Below are 21,508 nucleotides of genomic sequence, written 5' to 3'. Positions count from 1 at the left end.
TTCTTTCATCTGGCCTGGATGAAAAAATACTATAGCAATTTATAGTAAATACTATAGTGTTTTTGAACCATATACTATAGTAAATTGTAGTATACTGTATATATTATAGTATTAACAACACTTTAATGAATGCTACAGCATACTGTACTATAGTGAACTGATAAACTACAGTTTTTCTCAGTCGCTTTGGTGCATTTCTCACATCACTATTTACATTTGCACAACAGTTAGTTCAACGTCCACAACATTTAGTCATTTGTGCACATCATAGTAGCAGTTTCTCATTCCTTCGAACAAATTGCAAATGCTTTTGGACATGCATCAATTGCTTTCATACAACTCTCTGCTGTTTTATAACATTATCATTTGCTTATGTCATGTCAGTCAAAATTAACTATACTTGTGAATGCTGAATAGTCATTCCATATAAAACTAATAGTCCTCATTTCATTGCTTGAGTCATTACATACAAAAATGTTGAACTAGTTGTCAAAATCTGTCAAGCAAATTTTACACATTTTTTAAAAATCTTTTTTTCCTGAAAATGTCTCCTAAATTGAACAATTTCTCTCAAGTGAATCTCAACTTTCACTGATGAGAAGGGGTGTGTGAAGCATTAGTTGCAACCAATGATAAGCCACTTCTCTACAATCACTGTCAGAGGTGAATCCCATAAACCCCCACTTTACAAGCATATACGAACCAAGCAGGACATAGTGTGTACCATTTCTACAATACTGTGACACAGAAGTGGAAGGTCAGCCTCATGGAAGAGGGGTAAGGGTGCGGGGAAGAAGGGGAAGAAGAGGCCAATAGGCAGATCCCTGATGAAATCAGGGCTACAATTGTGGATCATGTTGTCAATCACGGCCTCACAATGGCTGAGGCTGGTCGAAGGGTGCAGCCAAATGTTGGGAGAACCACTGTAAATTCAATTATTCAAACATTTCGTTGGGAGAACAGGTGTATGGACAGTAATTCAGCACTAAACAATCTGCACTGCACTACTGTCATCGTGTCATACATGAAGCTTGCAGTGGGACAAGAACTTGTTACTGTACATTTTACATTTAGACGTACAGCTTTACTGCATCACACATTTACAGTTTTTCTCAGTCGCTTTGGTGCATTTCTCACATCACTATTTACATTTGCACAACAGTTAATGCAGTTCTCAAAATAATTAGTACAAACTGCAAAACCTAGTTGATAACCTGCAAAAGCGTGTCACTTGCTCAAAATGGAGAGGTCATTCCTCAAAACCAAGTATTTGTGTCAATGAAAGTGTCAGTGTCATCAAGATGAAAAGTCCTGACACCATTGATTATGAACAAGATAGTCAAATGGCTTTGTCATGTTTTCATTATGACAGTTTACTCTGTCAATGTTTTCCAATGCAAAAAAGTCAGATCTTGGTGACACTACCTGAAAATGCTCAAGACAGCACTATATACTATTTGCACAGCCATTTGAAAAATACAGTAAAGTTACACATTACTGTATTTAGTGAGGTAACTGAGTACAAGACACTGAATATGTATGTTTCACATTTTTACTGCATATGCTCTTTGCAATTCTAATTTGTTCACAGCATTGTGCAAAAGAAAAAATACACCCTTATTTGCAACAAACATAAACTCCCTTTGGGTAGAGCTGTGCACAACTGTAAACAATATTGCAGTACATATGGCAAATCTTTACTGTAACACTACTGTACACCACAATACACTAAATGTGTGATGCAGTAAAGCTGTACGTCTAAATGTAAAATGTACAGTGACAAGTTCTTGTCCCACTGCAAGCTTCATGTATGACACGATGACAGTAGTGCAGTGCAGATTGTTTAGTGCTGAATTACTGTCCATTTATACACACCTGTTCTCCCAACGAAATGTTTGAATAATTGAATTTACAGTGGTTCTCCCAACATTTGGCTGCACCCTTCGACCAGCCTCAGCCATTGTGAGGCCGTGATTGACAACATGATCCACAATTGTAGCCCTGATTTCATCAGGGATCTGCCTATTGGCCTCTTCTTCCCCTTCCTCCCCGCACCCTTACCCCTCTTCCACGAGGCTGACCTTCCATTTCTGTGTCACAGTATTGTAGAAATGGTACACACTATGTCCTGCTTGGTTCGTATATGCTTGTAAAGTGGGGGTTTATGGGATTCACCTCTGACAGTGATTGTAGAGAAGTGGCGTATCATTGGTTGCAACTAATGCTTCACACACCCCTTCTCATCAGTGAAAGTTGAGATTCACTTGAGAGAAATTGTTCAATTTAGGAGACATTTTCAGGAAAAAAAGATTTTAAAAAAATGTGTAAAATTTGCTTGACAGATTTTGACAACTAGTTCAACATTTTTGTATGTAATGACTCAAGCAATGAAATGAGGACTATTAGTTTTATATGGAATGACTATTCAGCATTCACAAGTATAGTTAATTTTGACTGACATAACATAAGCAAATGATAATGTTATAAAACAGCAGAGAGTTGTATGAAAGCAATTGATGCATGTCCAAAAGCATTTGCAATTTGTTCGAAGGAATGAGAAACTGCTACTGTGATGTGCACAAATGACTAAATGTTGTGGACGTTGAACTAACTGTTGTGCAATTGTAAATAGTGATGTGAGAAATTCACCAAAGCGACTGAGAAAAACTATAGTGTATTGTAGTGTACAGTAGTGTTACAGTAAAGATTTGCCATATGTACTGCAATATTGTTTACAGTTGTGCACAGCTCTACCCAAAGGGTAAATAAGGGTGTATTTTTTCTTTTGCACAATGCTGTGAACAAATTAGAATTGCAAAGAGCATATGCAGTAAAAATGTGAAACATACATATTCAGTGTCTTGTACTCAGTTACCTCACTAAATACAGTAATGTGTAACTTTACTGTATTTTTCAAATGGCTGTGCAAATAGTATATAGTGCTGTCTTGAGCATTTTCAGGTAGTGTCACCAAGATCTGACTTTTTTGCATTGGAAAACATTGACAGAGTAAACTGTCATAATGAAAACATGACAAAGCCATTTGACTATCTTGTTCATAAACAATGGTGTCAGGACTTTTCATCTTGATGACACTGACACTTTCATTGACACGAATACTTGCTTTTGAGGAATGACCTCTCCATTTTGAGCAAGTGACACGCTTTTGCAGGTTATCAGCTAGGTTTTGCAGTTTGTACTAATTGTTTTGAGAACTGCATTAACTGTTGTGCAAATGTAAATAGTGATGTGAGAAATGCACCAAAGCAACTGAGAAAAACTGTAATAAATACTGTAGTATACTTTAGTGTGTTGTAGTATAATATACCCTATAGTTGAAGAAAACTTAGTACAGTATTGGGTAAAGTAATTTGATTATATTACTATAGATATTACCACAGCAGTTATAGAATTACCACAACAAATTCATTCAAGTACTTTACTATGGTTCAAAAACACTATAGTATTTACTATAAATTACTATAGTATTTTTTCATCCAGGCCAGATGAAAGAAAAACATATTAAACCAGTATTTGTGCCATTTTAAAGTAATTTTGGGCCGTTTTAGAGTCATTTTAGAGTAGTATTTGTTTATAAAATACTTTTACAGTCATTAAAAATCTTCATGACAGTTTTGTGACAATACAATTTCTATTGTCAAGACTTAAAACAAGCAATAAATAAATAATACCATGCTGTTGTCGCTAAACGAATAAGCACAATTTACTTAAAGGGTTAGTCTACCAAAAAAATGAAATTAATGTCATTTATTACTCACCATCATGTCATTTCACTCCTGTAAGGCCTTCGTTCATCTTCAGAACACAAATTAAGATATTTTAGTTGAAATCCGATGGCTCAGTGAGGCCTCCATAGGGAGCAATGACATTTCCTCTCTCAAGATCCATAAAGGTACTAAAAGCATATTTAAATCAGTTCATGTGAGTACAGTGGTTCAATATTAATATTATAAAGCGACGAGAATATTTTTGGTGCGCCAAAAAAACAAAATAACGACTTATTTAGTGATGGCCGATTTCAAAACACTGCTTCAGGAAGCTTCGGAGCGTAATGAATCTTTTGTGTCGAATCAGCGGTTCAGAGCGCCAAAGTCACGTAATTTCAGCAGTTTGCCGGTTTGACACGCGATCCTGAAGCAGTGTTTCGAAATCGGCCATCACTATATAAGTCGTTATTTTGTTTTTTTTGGTGCACCAAAAATATTCTTGTCACTTTATTATATTAATATTGAACCACTGTACTCACATGAACTGATTTAAATATGTTTTTAGTACATTAATGGATCTTGAGAGAGGAAATGTCATTGCTCCCTATGGAGGCCTCACTGAGCCATCGGATTTCATCAAAAATATCTTAATTTGTGTTCTGAAGATTAACGAAGGTCTTACAGGTGTGGAACGACATGAGGGTGAGTAATAATGACATTATTTTCATTTTTGCGTGAACTAACCCTGAACCGTCTAATACTGGCCAAAATAAATGGATAGTTCTGCATGTTTAAATTCACACAGACTCACATACTGTTTCATAAAGGTCGTTTTAATATGTACACATCATTGGACAAAGCATCTGCAAAGTAACAGATAGACAGACATGAAAAAATAGATCACACATAACACTACAGAAACAATGACTGAGCAGAAACATATCAGTGATTAAGAACATGTTATCAGTCCACTACTATTGACACTACAGTTCAAGGACACCGTATCTTTAGCTACTTAGCACATGACTGATGTAGTAATGTATAGAATAGGCAGAAACTTTACAACTTTTTTACACAAATCAATTGTTTGCATGTCTTTACATTTTGATACAATGCATTTTAATTCAGTTTCTTGAAATACAGAGGTCATCCAGGCTGACTAACCACACCTGAACCATCAAAGTATTACTTTAAAATCCACTTCTCAATAAATAAATATCAAATAAACACCTCAACAATTGCAGTCTGTTTGAGCGGCCCAACTGGGCCAGACAAGCCAAAATTGGCTCAAGTAATGGCGTGAGTCTGAGGCAGGACTAAATGTCTTGTCGTTTTAACTAATAGGGGCCCCTGTGGTGACAAGTTTGTAGTATGCTGCTTTCTTGGCCATGAGCTCCTCGTGGGTCCCTTTCTCAATGACCACACCCTGTGACATAACAGCAATGATGTCAGCAGTCTGAATGGTGGAAAGCCTGTGGGCTATGACGATACACGTGCGTCCCTGCCGCGCCACATCCAGCGCTGCCTGAACTGTCTGCAGATTGAAAAACCAATGCATTTTGTGCATTAAAAAGCATTCAAAAAAACTGAGAATATAGTGAGAGTGTGTAAAATAAGACTATAAGTTTGCATTCACACATTGATATTGTTTTACCTTCTCGCTCTCAGTATCGAGTGCAGAGGTGGCTTCATCCAGCAGCAGAATTTTAGGGTTTCTGACGATGGCTCGTGCGATCGCTATGCGCTGTTTCTGTCCGCGGGACAGCTGAGAGCCTTGAGCACCGACCTGAGTTTCATATTTCTGAAAAACACAAAAGGGTTAAGCAATGATTTCTACAGTTCAGCCGTGCTTAACCGTCTGGAGCTCTTCGCATGTCGGACAAAAATGATCAATTTTTATATACTTTAGTTCGATGGTGTTTTTTTTATTTAATATTTCGTATTTTTAGGGGATTTTACACTCTAAAAAATGCTGGGTTGAAACCCAACATTTTTTAGTTGTTTTAACCCAGCAGTTGGGTTAAATGTTTGCCAAACGTGCTGGGTAGTTTTATTTAACTTAACTATTGCTTAAAAATTACTGTATTGTTGCTTAAAATGAACCCAAAATATGTTGGAAATTAACATTTATTAATATGTTTAATAAATGAACATTCATGTTTAATGCATAATAATAAAACAATAAATATTTATTAAATTTCTTATTAATAAATGTACACCTTTTGATTATTATTGTCGCCTCTAGTAATTATGTGTCTGATTTTTAATTTCCAACCTATTTTGGGTTCATTTTGATCCAGCCATATAGTAATTTTTAAACAATAATTGGGTTAAATAAAACTACCCAGCACGTTTAGCAAACATTTAACCCAACCGCTGGGTTAAAACAATCCAATCGCTGGGTTTGTCCATTTTTAACCCAACTTGGGTTGTTTTTAACCCAGTCATTTTTAGAGTGTATGGAACTTATTTATATTTATGCTGTAGTTATAATCCATTTATTCACTTTTTGAGCAAAGACCTGAAAATTACGTTTCCAACTTAAACTGTCATTAATTTTGAATACTTTAGAGCCCAGACTTAGTTTTGATCTCTTCAAAGACAACACTTGGCAAATTATTGCTGAAGTGAAAAAAAGTTAACTTAAAGTTACATTAGTTTACGTTTATGAAAAATGCACAAAAACACTATTTTCAATTTTTATATGAAATATATATTTTCAAAAACACATTTTACTCTAAAACTGCAAGAAAATCAAAACCATAAATCTAAACAAGTTGTGTCCCAAATTGGAACTTGATATCTCAAAAAATGAGTGAAGATTTTATTTGGCCGCAGTACCAAAAGTTCTAAGTAGATGAAATTCGTGATGAAATTGAAATTCATTTTTGAGGAGCACAAGTGTGACTGTTTCTTCAGGAGCATTTAACCTTTTTGAATCATGTCCATGATTTTTTTTCTGTTCACATAGCAAGTGCCAAAACCTTTACCAAGTTTTGCACCATTCTGATTAATTAAAAAAAATTAATTAATTCAGTAATGCATGACATATGAAATAATAGGCAGAAAAATAACATTTTTTGAAATGGAACAGTTTATTGAACCTTTAGACAAAATGTAAAAACAGTTTGCATATGTGTTTTATGTTTTGTATCATATTTGATACATCTGGGGCCATATTCACAAAACATCTTATGGCTAAAAGTAGCTCCTAACTTGCCGATTTAGGACAAACTCTAAAAAATAATGGGCGTGTCAGTCCTAATTTTAGGAGTCCTAAATTTTTGCTCTAAGAGTATTTCACAAAGCATTTTAGCGCTAAAACTAGCTCCTAAGTCTGTGAAACTTTAAGAGTAGTCAAGAGAACTCCTAAATCACTAAGACCAAATCACAGACAGTCCTAATCCACCCAAAGACACTGAACACCATTGAGACAACAGCAATAGATCCTTAGGTGCTGAACCTTTTCTTCATAAATGCAATACATTTTGATTTATAGATTTGAATCTACTATGAGACACCAAAAAAAAAAAAAAAAACCTTTAACAAATAAATAAATATTGTCTGATTACCTGTGGCAATGGTTTTCATGAGCCAATTCAATGGAAAGGATCAATTCAATTCAATGGAAAGGATTCCGGAAGAGAAGTCAATGCTGAATAAAGTCGTAGTTTTTGTTATTTTTGGACCAAAATGTATTTTCGATGCTTCAAAAACTTCTAACTAACCCACTGATGTCACATGGACTACTTTGATGATGTTTTTATTACCTTTCTGGACATGGACAGTCTACCGTACATACATTTTCAATGGAGGGACAGAAAGCTCTCGGACTAAATCTAAAACATCTTAAACTGTGTTCTGAAGATGAACGGAGGTCTTACGGGTTTGGAACGACAAGAGGGTGAGTCATTAATGACATCATTTTCATTTTTGGGTGAACTAACCCTTTAAGACTTCAGTCTATTCCTTAGTAACAGTTAGTCTCAGCCGCTTTGTGAATAGGTTTTAAGAGAAAACTCTTAGCTAAGAACTTTTAGTGCTATTTAGGAGAACTCTTCGTGGTAAGATAAAATGTTTTGTGAATATGGGCCCAGGTTTTTATGGCTCATGTAGTACTCATGTCAACTTTGAGCCATACTAAACTTGATATTTGTGAATTCAAATCATCAACCGTGATGAAAAGGAATGCATAACTTACATCAGGAAGATTCATCACAAAATCGTGCAGATAAGCCTTCTTAGCAGCCTCTATAATCTCCTCCATGTTCACGGTGCGAGAATTATCACCGTACTGGATATTCTCTGCGATACTGCAGTCGAACAGCACCGGCTCCTGGGATACAATCCCAATCTGAGACCTCAGGAAGGGAACGCTGATGCTCTCAGATGGACGTCCATCGATCAGCTAGGACGATTAGAGAAAGTCATGGTTTGATTTGGAAAACATTTTTAAGAATCATGCAAACAAATGAATTTGTCAGGAAGGGAAATTGCTTCCTACTTAGAAAGGATTTTACAAAGCTTCCTCGCCTTATGAGTATGAAACTGTCAAGAGATTTTTAGCAAAATGCCATGATTATTTTAAACTAGATACCTTCTGTTTTACTTCTTACATTTGAATAATTTAAAACCAATAATTCTTGCAATAAGTTAAGACATTTCAGAGGAAATGCATTAAATATGCAGTAGATAAATGTAGTTTCATACCACTTGTCCTCCATCTGGGTCGTAGAACCGCTGCAGCAGTTGTACGCTGGTGCTCTTGCCGCAGCCGCTGCTGCCCACAAAAGCGAGAGTCTGTCCTTGATGTACTGACACCTCCAGCCCCCTCAAAACCTGGATGTCTGGCCTGCTGGGATACGTGAACCTGCACTCTTTGAATTCCACTTTGCCCTTAAAGTCATCCTGTAACAGGATAGAAGAGAACATTACATTTTATAAGGCAAAAAGAGGAGTCATCAATATTATTTTTGTTGTCCCGTCCTATAAAGACTGAACATTTTAATGTATATCTGTTAAAAGCAAATACTGGCGACTTTTACACTAGCATACTGTAGATCAGTGTTTCTCAACTCCAGTCCTCGGGACCCACTGCTCTGCACATTTTGTATGTATCCCTTATTTAACACACCTGATTTAGATCATCAGCTCATTGGGAGAGTCTGCATGAACTGAATTGAGTGTGTCATATAAGAGAGACATACAAAATGTGCAGAGCAGTGGGTCCCGAGGACTGGAGTTGAGAACCACTGCTGTAGATGATCTCAAAGAAAATAGACATGCACTAAAAGACACAAAACTCTGGTGTCTGTAAGCAAATCTTTAGGGGAGTAACATGCATTAAATGGCATATCACTGCAATAGTCCACTATATAGAGAAAAATCTGAATGTTTTCCTCAAAAACCTTGATTTCTTTTCGACTGAAGAAAGAAAGACAAACATTTTGGATGACATGGGGGTAAGTAAATTATCAGGAAATTTTAATTTTAATCATTTAAAGTACCTTAAATGTACTAAAAGAGTGATATTAAGATACATTCAGGGATGAAGATTAAATTCAGTATAAACCTTATTGAAGATGCATACTAACACAGGCGAGCAGATATAGCAGCCCAGAATATAAATGCAGACACTAAATGGCTAAGCTTTTTCTTTATACTCAAAACTGCACGTTGTGCTTATATTCTGGGTTCATCTGCCTGTGTGTACATAGTATGCATCATCAATAAGGTGTATACTGAATTTGGTCTTTTAATATCACTGTCTCACTACATTAGTACACAAACCAGGTAAAAATGACTGGTGGTCAATGGAGGAAAGCCGTGTTTTGCACTCCAGGTGGGTGTTCCTATAAGCGTGTGATTGTTACATGTCATGTCTCTGTCTGCCCTTGTGACCTAGTTTCCCCGTTCTGTTAATTAGTTCATTTGAGTCACCTGTGCCTTGTTAATTATCCTGTCACCTAGTTTAGTTCCTTTGTTAGTCCCTTGTGTATATATACCCTGTGTTTCTAGTCTTGTGTCGTCCGGTATCGTTTGTGTTAAGTTGGTGTATGTTCCTTTGGATTCCTGTTTCTCCACACGTAAAGACTTATATTAACTTTATCTCCTCGTTGTGTGTTTTGTATACCAGCAACCGTAACAGAATACCGGACCAAAACAGTTTTTTGCTGTGATTTTCTTTTTGTTTGTTTTTCCCCTTTGTTTTTCGTCATGGACCCTGATGTCGCCATTCTTCGCCTGGAGCAGAGGGACCGCTCCCTGGAGGTTCACACCCTGGAGTTTTTGGAGCTGGCGTGCCGTACACACTATCCTGACTGCACGCTCCGTGTACTTTATCTCTACAGCCTAAGTGAGCGGTCCCGAGCACGCGTTTGACTTCGCCGCCAGCCCCACTCCACTGCCAGAAGCCAGTCAGCCACCATCGACGAACGTCACAACGGAGATGTTTCATGAGCCCACCGCAGACCGAGGAGGCCAGCCCACCGCGATGGATGAGCCAGGACCGAGGAAAGGATCGGACAGTACCATCGCCCCGGAGCCAACCTCACAGCAAGGTTCTGACCAAGTGCGCGAGCCGGGAACATCATCTGACATCGTGGGAGTGCTTGCGGAGCTCGAGGGGTGGGAGGAAAGCTCCGCCCACAACACCACCACGACTAAAACAATGACTGACACTGGCAAATATGCTGAGGAACTGAAAGACTTTTTTTTTTTTTTTTTTTTTTTTTTTTTTTTTTTAGCTGATCTAATTGATTTTTCCGGAGAGGTGATTTTCCCATTCCCCTGACTTCCCTGTTTTTAATGAATCTCCTGAGCTCCCTGAGGACCATTCTCCCGTGTTCTCCAGTTCTCCTATGTCTCCTGAGTTCCCCGTCTGCCCACCCAGCCTCCCTCTCCCGCCTCCTCTATCACCCAGCTTCTCAGCCAGTTCCTCAGCCCCACCATCACCTTTGCCCTTCAGCTGCTCGACATCTCCCACATGCCAGGTGGGGATGTCGAGCATCTTCAGGTCCTCCACTACATCCACTCAAGAGGATCCCCTGCCTCCACTTCCAGCCTCCACGACCCCTGCTCCACCTCGGCCCGTCGACACTTCGGCGTCACCCTGGCTCCTCCCTCCCTCGGCTCCACCGGACACCATCGGCCATACGGCTTCTCCGGGCTCCCTCGTCTTTCCGGCTGCGCCTTGGTCAGTCGTCCACCTGCCTGCACCTACGGCTCCGTCTGGCTCCTCCTTCCCTCCAGCTCCGCCTACATCCTCGGTCCCACCGGCTCAGCCTCTGCCCTCTGGATGTCCGCCTCCTCCTCGGACGCTCGTCGCCACAGCTCCTCTTCGGTCTCCAGGACCATCGGCTGCGCGTGGGCTCGTCGGCTCTACAGTTACACCTGGGTCTCCAGTTGCATCTCCGTTGGTCGTTCCCAGGGTGTCGTCTGCCCCCAAGCCGACTCCACCATGGCTCCTCCCACCTGCAACTCTACCCTGGGGCCTCGTCCTGGCTGGCTTCTGGGGTACCATCTGGCTCTTCCTGCTCCTGGCTTTCCCCTGGCTCCTCCCACCCTCCACTCCCCCTTGGACTTTCTTTGTTGTTTTCCATGGACTCTTTTCTTTTGTTTTGTGTCTTCTTCGCCCTCCTCCAGAACCCCCTCCCTCCCTCCTCTGGACTCTTACGGCGCGAGGACGCGCCTATCCGGGAGGGGGCGAAATGTTACATGTCATGTCTCTGTCTGCCCTTGTGACCTAGTTTCCCCGTTCTGTTAATTAGTTCATTTGAGTCACCTGTGCCTTGTTAGTTATCCTGTCACCTAGTTTAGTTCCTTTTGTTAGTCCCTTGTATATATACCCTGTGTTTCTAGTCTTGTGTTATCCGGTATCGTTGGTGTATGTTCCTTTTGGATTCCTGTTTCTCCACAAGTAAAGACTTATATTCACTTTATCTCCTCGTCGTGTGTTTTGTATACCAGCAACCGTAACAGTGATGTCATGTGAAAACTATGAATAGGCCATGCTAACATGCAAAACCTTGAAAATTTGGGTTTAGATGTTTTTAGAGGACAAATGGTTGAAGTTAGGAAAATGTTGGAAGTTAGCAGAACACATACTCACCCAAGTTTGTCCTTCCGTTTTGCTCAGGCTAGTTTTGGGAACCCTATCCAGAAGTTTGAAAAGTTGGGCAGCTGCAATCTTAGCCTTGGCGTAGTCTGGTGTAAAAGATGAAGCTCTGCCGAGTGCGGTCGCGCTGGTCACAAGAGCTGAAATGACTCTGAGCAATAAACACACAGCATCTTTTAATGACACCAACGACTTGATCTACTGATGCATTTCAAACATTTCATGTAAATTCCTTCAGTGATAAAATCCACACTGATGTTAAGTTTTATATATGCAGTAATACAGACATTTGTTTCCATATGTATGTGTTACTTTAACCACAATCTTTGCTTTTATAAAAAAAAAAATATATAATTATTATTTTTCAGTATTACACCACAAATGCATTAATTTCCAATTCCATATCTGCTTTAAAGCACCATCCTACATTGCAATCAGGGCTTGACATTTCAGTAACGAGCTACTCAGCATTTTCACTGGCCACAACTTTGACATCGATACTATGGGTAAAAACTTCCATATAGATATTTTTAATATTATCTCATAATTTAGCAGCAGGTATATTATGCTGCTGTCACTTTAAGACCTGATGCACGGATCCATTATACTGTTACACATGCGTTTTCTTTCTCAACTGTTTACGTTCACTTAAAACATAACTGACTGTGTTTACATGAATACTCACCAAGACCGGCATTTTGACATTATTTTGTGTGTATTTGACTGTTTAAGTGCAATAAGCAGCGAAAAATAACTCAATTTAGTACTGAGAGGTGGCTTTATGTGTGCGCACTTTGAGTGTGTGCACAAAATCTGTGGGAATGAGTAAAATTATGCGCAATATGTGCAATCCCACACTGAAATTCAAGCCCTGTAACACTATCGGGAGCAAATGAACTGAGTGAGTGAGGGGAGACGGGTTTGTGTGTCAACTCGCTGTCAGAGAGATGAGAGAGAGAGAAAGAGCAGCTGGTATCGTGTATCTCTTCTGCGGAAAATGAGTACTGGAAGAGTTTCAGATATTTCAGTATCAATATGTATTGAAAAATCAATATTTTTGACAACACTATTGCACTTAGTTTATCATATATGATGCCTTTTTAAAAGACTACAAATGAAAAATGTATATAATTATATATAAAGTTCAACTCAGCAAAGTGGCTAGTAGGAGTGACTGCGTTACACGCCACTGCTGAAATCCACCCGCATTTGGCTGGTTGGCGGCTGATAATGTCAAGCCCTGAATGCAACGCATAAAAGTTACAGATCAATGACTCTGCACTAACCTGAACACCATCATGTATGGAAGCCCCTCATTACTGACCAAAAAGCCGCCGTATCTAAAAGAGGCAGCAAAGGCCATGAAAATGACACACTGGGCAAATGCGAAACAGATCCCGTAAACATGAGCTTTTTTCTTTGCCCCTTTATATGGGGTTTCTAGTTGCTCTTCATATTGAGACACAAATTGTTTCTCTTTGGCCAAGCCGGCGATGGTCCTGATGTTGCTCAGAGCTTCACTGGACACCTGTATGAATGTAGAGTACAATTTACACTGATATGCATACTAATAAAAAATAAATAAATAAATAAATAAATAAATAAATAAATAAATAAATAGTACACATAACACAGTAAGATTTCTTGCTTCATTTTTAATTGAATCCAATGAAATTGAGTTATAGTTCAGTGAGTGAGTCAAGAACAACTCTGATTTATTGAGTCTTATATGAGATTGATTCAAACCAATAAGTTATGACTTTGATACTGATTGTTGTGAGGACTCATTAAAAAGAACCAGTAATTCATTCAGAATCTGACAACACTGGTTACATATTATGCATGCATATTTGCTGCCTCAGTGAAAGCATAAATGTAGCATCTGAATGAGTGAATCAGACCTTATTTAACACGAGTTTTTACCTGTCCAGCAGCCTCCAATGCATTTTTGTCCTCGTTAGCAAATCCTGTCAACATTTTAGCCTGAAAAACTCCAGAGAGGACAATGAGAGGAAGGAAGCAGGTGACCACTAGACTCAGTTTCCAGCTGAAGTAATACGCAATAATGAAGGAAGCGCCGATGTTCGTCAGTGAGTTCACAATCATGCCGATCTGTGAACCTGTAGCCTTTGATGAAGAGAACATTAAACACAATCAAACACACATTGAACCATATAGGGCATTTCATTCATTTTTATTTAAACATGCAATTTATCCCCCTAAGTTCCACTAAAAATACTTGTTCTTGTGTACCAAAGAAAGTTTTTCAGTTTTTGCTGATGCACCTTTAAGAAGAATCACTTTGCATATGAAACGAGTGCTTTTTCAAGCTTTGCAATATTCCAGTTGAGCAAATTTTTGTCTACATTTTTGTCATATTTTCTTTTGGGTATCTTTTGGCACTCACCCCCTGCACCATGGAGGCATCGGAGGCTAGTCTGGTAGTCAGAGCACCAGGACTGTTTATGGGGTCGTCGAACCAGCCAATCTCTTGCCTTAACATTGTCTGAAAGCCGACCTTCCTCAGCCGACGAGTCAACAGCTCTCCTGATTTAGCAAATGAGTAGCCCTGCAATAAACATATCGCAGTATCAGTGATCTGCTGTAATATCACAATACACATTTCTCATGGGAAAGAATAAATTGTAGATATGCAAAACCGCACCAAATAAATGTGGAAATACCTGCAAGAACTGTGAAAAGAAGCTTAGGACTCCTATGATGACAAACAAAATACAAATCCCATTTATTTGCCTCCTCTGTTCATCCAGGTCTTGAATGGAGAACGTCTGAAAAACAGGAATGATACTGTTAAACAGTCCTGTGTTTAATAAAAAGATTATACTTCTTAAAGATTAAGGGTGTGTGTTAATCTTGCCTAAGAGAAAATATTTTAACATTATTAAATTACACACACATACATATATATATACTTTTTTTTTTGTTTGTTTTTTTGAGGAACTTAATAATAATGCAATTAATGTATAAATAAAGTTTGGTTTAAAGTACTTAATTAATGAATTTTTTCCTATTTTCTGTGACCTAATCTAAAGTGAGAACTATTTACAGTTAATAAGCTCTTAACAAAGCATATCTATTTATCTAACTCATATGAGCTAAATAAACAATAATAATTTGGTTACAGTGACAATGATTGAAGAGTATATCACCTATTAATATATTAACAAAGTAGAGACTATGAATTAACTATAAACTAATGGTTTTCAAATTATTTGTAAATACTTTATTAACGTTTTTGAAAGAAGTCTCTTATGCTCACCAAGGCTGCATTTATTTGATCAACAATACAGTCATTTCGTGAAAAAGTATTAGAATTTAAAACAATTGTTTTCTATTTGAATACATTTTAAAGTGTAATCTATTCCTGTGATGCAAAGCTGAATTTTCAGCACTCACCCCAAGGATTTCACTGAATAAAAGAGCATAGATGGGGTTGACCGATCCATTGATGGCAGCACCTAAAGAGCCCAGCAGCATATACGGCCACTCAGGACGGTTATACTTCAGGATTCGTGCCACAGGAGCCGGTTCAATGACCTCTTCAGCATCACCTTTGCCTTTCTGCAAGACAAGATAGAGAACTTTAGATAAATATAGAAAGACAGGGCATTATTGCATGGGTGATACTGTATTCAACTGTATTCAGTTCCAGACCTTGTTGTTTGTTTCAATTTCCTCCATTTCGTAACGGTCCAAGTGGAATTTGAATTTTCCAGAAATGGCATCCGGAATTTTGTTTGACATCTGAGAATGAGATCGCTGTCTCAAAGACCGCCTATAGGAAAGGCATTTTAGTTTAAAAAGAGAACATTTTGGACACTCCTCTCAAGATAATATTAAAAATGAGGCGTTCATAACCTTCACGTACCTTAAGCTGCTCTGATAGCTTCCTCTGCTGAAGCTTCGTACTCTCTCAAGTCCATCCTCCTCCGTAATGATCATCTCAGCAGCTGTGTGATTCAGTATTGTGTTACAGATCATTTAAACATTTCAATACTGTCATTCACCTTCATGTCATTCAAAACCTAGTATCTTCATCCAGATGTTTTCCATACATTCAATATTTTTCATCCAAATGCACTTCCATCATAGTTTATGCATGTGTCTTCTTATAATTCTTAATGATCCACCTCAGTTCATTCATACGGTTTTTTATGCACATTTTGGCTTTTCCATCCAGGGGTTTTTTGAGTTATCCCAAAATTCGCAAAACAAAACAAAACAAAAAAATACATGGATGGATAGCTTATGATGCATGAAATTCATTGGTGAAATGTTGCAAAATGTCTCCTTTCATGTTTCACAGAAAAATAGCAACATGCAGGTTTGCAACGACATGAGTGAAAGCATTTTTGGGTGAAAAATTCAAGCAATCTGAATTCTTGGATATGACTTACAAAACTCCCTGTACTCACTGTTCTCTGGTTTATCATTGTCTGTATCCTTTCCTTGACTCTGGAGGGTGACAAGGGTGAAGTACACTCCCTTTCTGTCCAGTAACTGGCTGTGCGTTCCTCTCTCTACAGCTCGTCCATGCTCAAAGCCCACAATCACATCAGCGTTGTGGATTGTGGACAGACGGTGTGAGATGCTGATAGTCGTTCTTCCCTGTCTAGCCTGAAAATGTCATTGAATGAGTGTGTGTAACAACAAAAAAAATGGAAATGTGGTTGATATGTTGTTCTGGGTGGTTGCTAAGGTGTTGCTGGGCACTTAAGGTGTTCTAAGGGGTTGCTAGGGTGTTGCTGGGCACTTTAGGTGTTCTAAGTGATTTGCTGGGTGGTTACTAAAGAGTCGCTGATTACTTGTTAATGTGATCTAAGTGGTTGCTAGGGTGTTGCTTGGGGCTTAAGGTGTTCTAAGTGGTTTGCTGGGTGGTTGCTAGGGTATTGTTGGGCGCTTATTAAGGTGTTCTAAGTGGCTTTTAGGTTGTGCTTGGTGCTTAAGGTGTTCTAATTGGTTGCTGGGCGCTTAAGGTGTTCTAAGTGATTTCTAGGGTATTTCTTGGTGTTTAAAGTGTTCTAAATGGTTGCTAGGGTGTTGCTGGGCACTTTAGGTGTTCTAATTGATTGTTGGGTGCTTAAGATGTTCTAAGTGATTTGCTGGGTGGCCGCTAGGGAGTTGATGGGCACTTGTCAATGTGTTCTAAGCAGTTGCTAGGTTGTTGCTTGGTGCTTAAGGTGTTCTAATTGGTTGTTAGGGTGTTGCTGGGAGCTAATTGGTATGCTGGGTGGTTGCTAGGGTGTTGCTGAGCAATTGTTAAGATATTCTAAGTGGTTTGCAGAGTGGTTGCTAGGGAGTTGCTAGGCGCTTAAGGTGTTCTAATTGGTTGCTGGGCACTTAAGGTGTTCTAAGTGGTTGCTAGGGTGTTGCTTGGTGCTTAAGGTGTTCTAATTGGTTGTTGGGGTGTTGCTGGGAGCTTAAAGTGTTCTAAGTGGTTTGCTGGGTGTTGCTTGGTGCTTCTTAATATGTTCTAAATAGTTGTTAGGCTGTTGCTGATGACTGTCAGCTATGGGAAAACCATTAATCTGTTCAGCTAAAAGAGATATACTTTAGCAAGTCAAGACAGGATGAGTTTGGTGGATGTAGCTTAAAAACTTCAGAAGTTAAATTTGGTCTCAGTTTAAGGATGTTGTAAAACTTACCTTGTCCAAGGCCTCCTGTACGATAGCCTCACTCTCATTATCCAGAGCTGACGTGGCCATGTCTAACAGGAGGATTCTGGGATTCCTGACCAGCGCTCGAGCAATAGCGATCCTCTGTTTCTGACCTCCACTCATTTGTCCACCACCCTCGCCGACCAGTGTGTCAAATTTCTGCACAAAACAACACAGATTGTCATAAAACTTGTTTAGTTTGATTATGCACAGCTAATATATAAAAATATATTTTAATCTTTATTTTAAAAAGAAAAAAAAAAAAAACAATAAATTGCCATTTACTGTCATGCACTTCCTCTGTTACTTTGTGTATTTTATCAGTAAGGTAATGCATGTACAGATCTTGTACAGTAATCGGCACCTGAGGAAGATCCATGATGAAGTTGTAAGCATTGGCCTGTTTGGCGGCTTCTATAATCTCTTCCATGCTGACTCCACGACGGCCGTATCGGATGTTCTCAGCGATCGTAGTGGCGAACAGAACAGGCTCCTGTTCCACTATTCCAATAAGGGAGCGCAACCACTGGATATTCAGGCTTCTGATGTCATGACCATCCAGGGTGACCTAAAAATGACAACAATAAATGCTGATACAAAACCAGATTTTCAAAACTAGATCAGATATTCTTTTATTTATTCATTGGAAATAATTGATCTGCTACAAAATTCTTTAAGGAGCTTGAACCAGAGTTGTTATTGTTAACGAAATCTATTAAAAAATTTCAGTAATTGAAATAAAGCTGAAATTTAACTACTGTACCATTCCTTCTTTTGGATCATAGAACCTCTGGATGAGTTGGATCGTTGTGCTCTTTCCCGATCCACTGGGTCCAACAAATGCAGTTGTCTCACCAGCTTTGACCACAACATTCAAATTATCCAATATCTGAACATAAGACACAGTCAGTCAATACTGGATAGAATTTAACTGTTTGATGTAAATATTATAGTAGATTAAATTATATGCATGCTAAAAACATAACCCACTTTTACTTCAGGACGGGAGGGATAGTTGAAGTGAACGCTGTGGAATTCAATGTCACCTTTAACTTTGTCTAACGTATGACCTTCTTCTGAGAAGCAATCGATTTCTGGTTCCTGTACGGGAACAGGATGTGACAGTGATTAATCTTTCCCTAAAGCTGAAAGAATGAAATTCATTGATTTTGTGAGAAGAACTGTGAGTGTGTGTGTTATTCTCACTCTGTCAATAGTGTCAAATATACTCTTAGCTGCAGCGCGACCAGAGGCAAACGCCTCAAGACATGGAGAGGCCTGGCCCAGATTCATGGCACCCATGAGAACACCAAAAAACACCTGTGGAGAATAAAAAAAGTTTAATCATTAAATCATTCATTTACTGACTATCATTTTCTGTATCTTATTTCTTTTTAAAATATTTTAAATGCATTTTCATTTTATTATTTTTACCTTTATTTATGATTATTTTAAATCACTTAATAAAATTAAATGAATAAAAAAATAAATAAAATATACTACAAATTAAAATAAATAAATAAATAAATAAATAAAAATTGTCAACATTTATTTAACCCATTCTTATGTTTTCATTCTGTTTTACAGACTTTTAGGGGGCATTTACAACACACCGTTTTCAACTAAATACGTAAAACTTTTTATGCGTTTTGGCCGTTCATTTATACGACAATTGCGTTTTGGGGCTTGAAAGTGCAAACTTTTGAAAACGAGTTTCAAAGTGTGTGTTTTTGAAAACAGCACCATTATTGTCTCCGTGTAAACTATAAAAATGCGTATTTGTTAAAACAGTGACGGCATGCGCATGCGTATTACATGTTTAGTCTATGGGCGCATAGTGTTTTTACAAAGTCACATCGCCAACTACTGGCCTGGTATGAATACAGCATTTTTACTCGTTTTCACAGATCTCTGTGAACGGGCATCATTTTGACAACGTTACTGTTTGTACGCGAAAAATGCAAAGGGAAAACTTTTGTTTTTAGTACACTGTTGTCATGTAAACATACCATCAGTTTGCATCACCTTGTTTTCCTGTGTTCTTTCCGGTTTCCTTTGTTCCCCATTTTCCACTCAGTCTTTGTTCTAGGTGAGTTGCACATTATCTTGTGTATATTTAAGCCCTGAGTTTTGTTCGGTTCATTGTCCTGTCTTGTCTTTGAGTGTAAGCCAAAAGTGTTAACGTTTTTCCTGTCTTATGGATTATCTTCTTTGTTTTGTTTATTAATAAAGTTTAATCAGTTTATATTAAGATCCACCTCTCTATTCCTCAATTAACTTCATCTGCCTTGCCAAACGTGACACCCATGTCATTCCACAACTGTTTTATTTTTTCTGTGTAACACAAAAGATTTACTTTCCATACGACGGTTCATATTGACCACAAAAAAAAAAATAGTTGTCAATATGACTTGTGCACTATATTCCAACTCTTCTGAAGTCATTTGATACTGTAGCTTTGTGTGAGGTAAAGATCAAAATTTATTTTTCTTCAGAATTTCTCCTTTTGTGTGGGAAGTCATACCTGAACGAGGCCGCCGGGTGTGAGCTCCTTGGTTTCAATGACCAGTTTTGAGCCGTACCAGAAAGCTAGAGCGTAACACAGGAATATGATGCACCAGAGGTAGCCCTGAAACACACCGATGATCGCTCCCTTCTTAATACCCCACGCCTGGGCCTCGATGAGGTTCTTGTCATATCTGTGGAAATAACCAAAGAAAAAAAAAGGCAATTTTTTTTTATGGAAAAGCACCTATAAAAGTGTCCAGACTTCATTCATAATCAATTGTGTACAAATTGACTAAACAATAATTCATCTTAGATTGATGTGCAAAAAGGAAGCATTTATTAGTATAGCTCAAATTGGAAGAAATGAACTTATAACTCTTTACAATAAGGTCCTGTTGGTTATTAACATTAACACATTGTTAGCTCATGTAGCTGACTAATGTTAATGAATGGAACCAATATTGTAAAGTGTTACCAATTAACTTAAAGGGTTAGTTCAACCAAAAATGAAAATTGTCATTATTACTCAAGTCGTACCAAACCCGTAAGACTTTTGTTCATCTTCATCAACGCACGGAAGCTCAAGCATGTTTGCTTGACGTGCGAGAACCAATGAGGTTCATTAACGTGTGTTACGCAGCATGTTTGAGCTTCCACAAGAATCAATGAGGTTTGTTCTCTTGCATCAAGCAGGTTCGGTTGAGCTTTTGTTTATGTTCGCTGATGAATTCAGTATGTTTATCATTTAAAGCGATCGAGTCTCTTCAGAAAATTTGGACTAAACCGCTCAATTCATATGGATTAGTTTTACAACTGTTGGATTAGTTTCTTTATAAGTATGAACTGTCAAAGAGGTAGTTGCATAGCTGTCAATGGAGGACAGAAATCTCTCAAATGTCATTAAAAATTCTTCATTTATGTTCTGAAGATGAAAGAAAGAGTTTGGGACATTGTGAAGGTGAGTAAATGATGACAGAATTTTCATTTTTGGGTGAACAAACCCTTTAAGTTTCATGAAATCGAAACTGACCCAATTTTCTTTTCTTAATGCAGATTCCTTGTCTTATTATGCATGACTCATTTCAGTAAAAAAAAACATGTCTTCATGTTGTTTTATTGAAAAGTAATGCCTTTGAAACGACTTATCCTTTTAAATGACGTCACCATCACTTTCCTATTTCAACCCCTTCCTTTCAACCATAATCCACACAATTCCAGATTGATGAAAGTTCATTGTTTTCAGATTGAATATCCTGTTTCACTTTGAATATCCAGAAGTGCAGAAGGTTGAATTGACAGAAAGCGGTCATGCTGTACCTCTCTGCCTCTTTGTGCTCTCCTCCAAAGGCAGCCACCGTTCTGATGGAGGAAAGGACTTCATCAGCCACCGCTCCGGCTTTAGCATAGGCCTTCAATTCACGACCCGTCAGCGTCGCCACAGCCTTCACATCAATATAACACATTTAGATTACATTACA

General features: G+C 38.3%; 1 protein-coding gene across 3 annotated transcripts in view; it reads right to left on the bottom strand.

Moving 5' to 3' along the window:
- Window positions 1-4,542: 4,542 nt before the first annotated feature.
- abcb11a (ATP-binding cassette, sub-family B (MDR/TAP), member 11a) overlaps window positions 4,543-21,508 on the bottom strand; it is a 36,327-nt gene continuing 19,361 nt past the window's right edge. For all 3 annotated transcript variants that reach the window (XM_048194625.1, XM_048194626.1, XM_048194624.1), the window contains 20 exons: window positions 21,348-21,472; window positions 20,047-20,221; window positions 18,729-18,842; window positions 18,513-18,623; window positions 18,286-18,411; window positions 17,887-18,090; window positions 17,511-17,681; window positions 16,281-16,482; window positions 15,734-15,815; window positions 15,520-15,640; window positions 15,262-15,426; window positions 14,529-14,633; window positions 14,252-14,413; window positions 13,768-13,971; window positions 13,131-13,372; window positions 11,839-11,995; window positions 8,439-8,636; window positions 7,930-8,136; window positions 5,383-5,529; window positions 4,543-5,262 (listed from right to left, as the gene is read on the bottom strand). In XM_048194625.1, coding sequence (XP_048050582.1) covers window positions 5,062-5,262; window positions 5,383-5,529; window positions 7,930-8,136; window positions 8,439-8,636; window positions 11,839-11,995; window positions 13,131-13,372; window positions 13,768-13,971; window positions 14,252-14,413; window positions 14,529-14,633; window positions 15,262-15,426; window positions 15,520-15,640; window positions 15,734-15,815; window positions 16,281-16,482; window positions 17,511-17,681; window positions 17,887-18,090; window positions 18,286-18,411; window positions 18,513-18,623; window positions 18,729-18,842; window positions 20,047-20,221; window positions 21,348-21,472 — 3,219 coding nt within the window. In that variant the 3' untranslated portion in view covers window positions 4,543-5,061. The remainder of the gene's footprint in view (window positions 5,263-5,382; window positions 5,530-7,929; window positions 8,137-8,438; window positions 8,637-11,838; window positions 11,996-13,130; window positions 13,373-13,767; window positions 13,972-14,251; window positions 14,414-14,528; window positions 14,634-15,261; window positions 15,427-15,519; window positions 15,641-15,733; window positions 15,816-16,280; window positions 16,483-17,510; window positions 17,682-17,886; window positions 18,091-18,285; window positions 18,412-18,512; window positions 18,624-18,728; window positions 18,843-20,046; window positions 20,222-21,347; window positions 21,473-21,508) is intronic.

Source organism: Megalobrama amblycephala, linkage group LG6 (genome assembly GCF_018812025.1).
Source record: "Megalobrama amblycephala isolate DHTTF-2021 linkage group LG6, ASM1881202v1, whole genome shotgun sequence".
NCBI classification, from domain to species: Eukaryota; Metazoa; Chordata; class Actinopteri; order Cypriniformes; family Xenocyprididae; genus Megalobrama; species Megalobrama amblycephala.
This window is presented reverse-complemented; position numbering and strand designations above follow the sequence as displayed.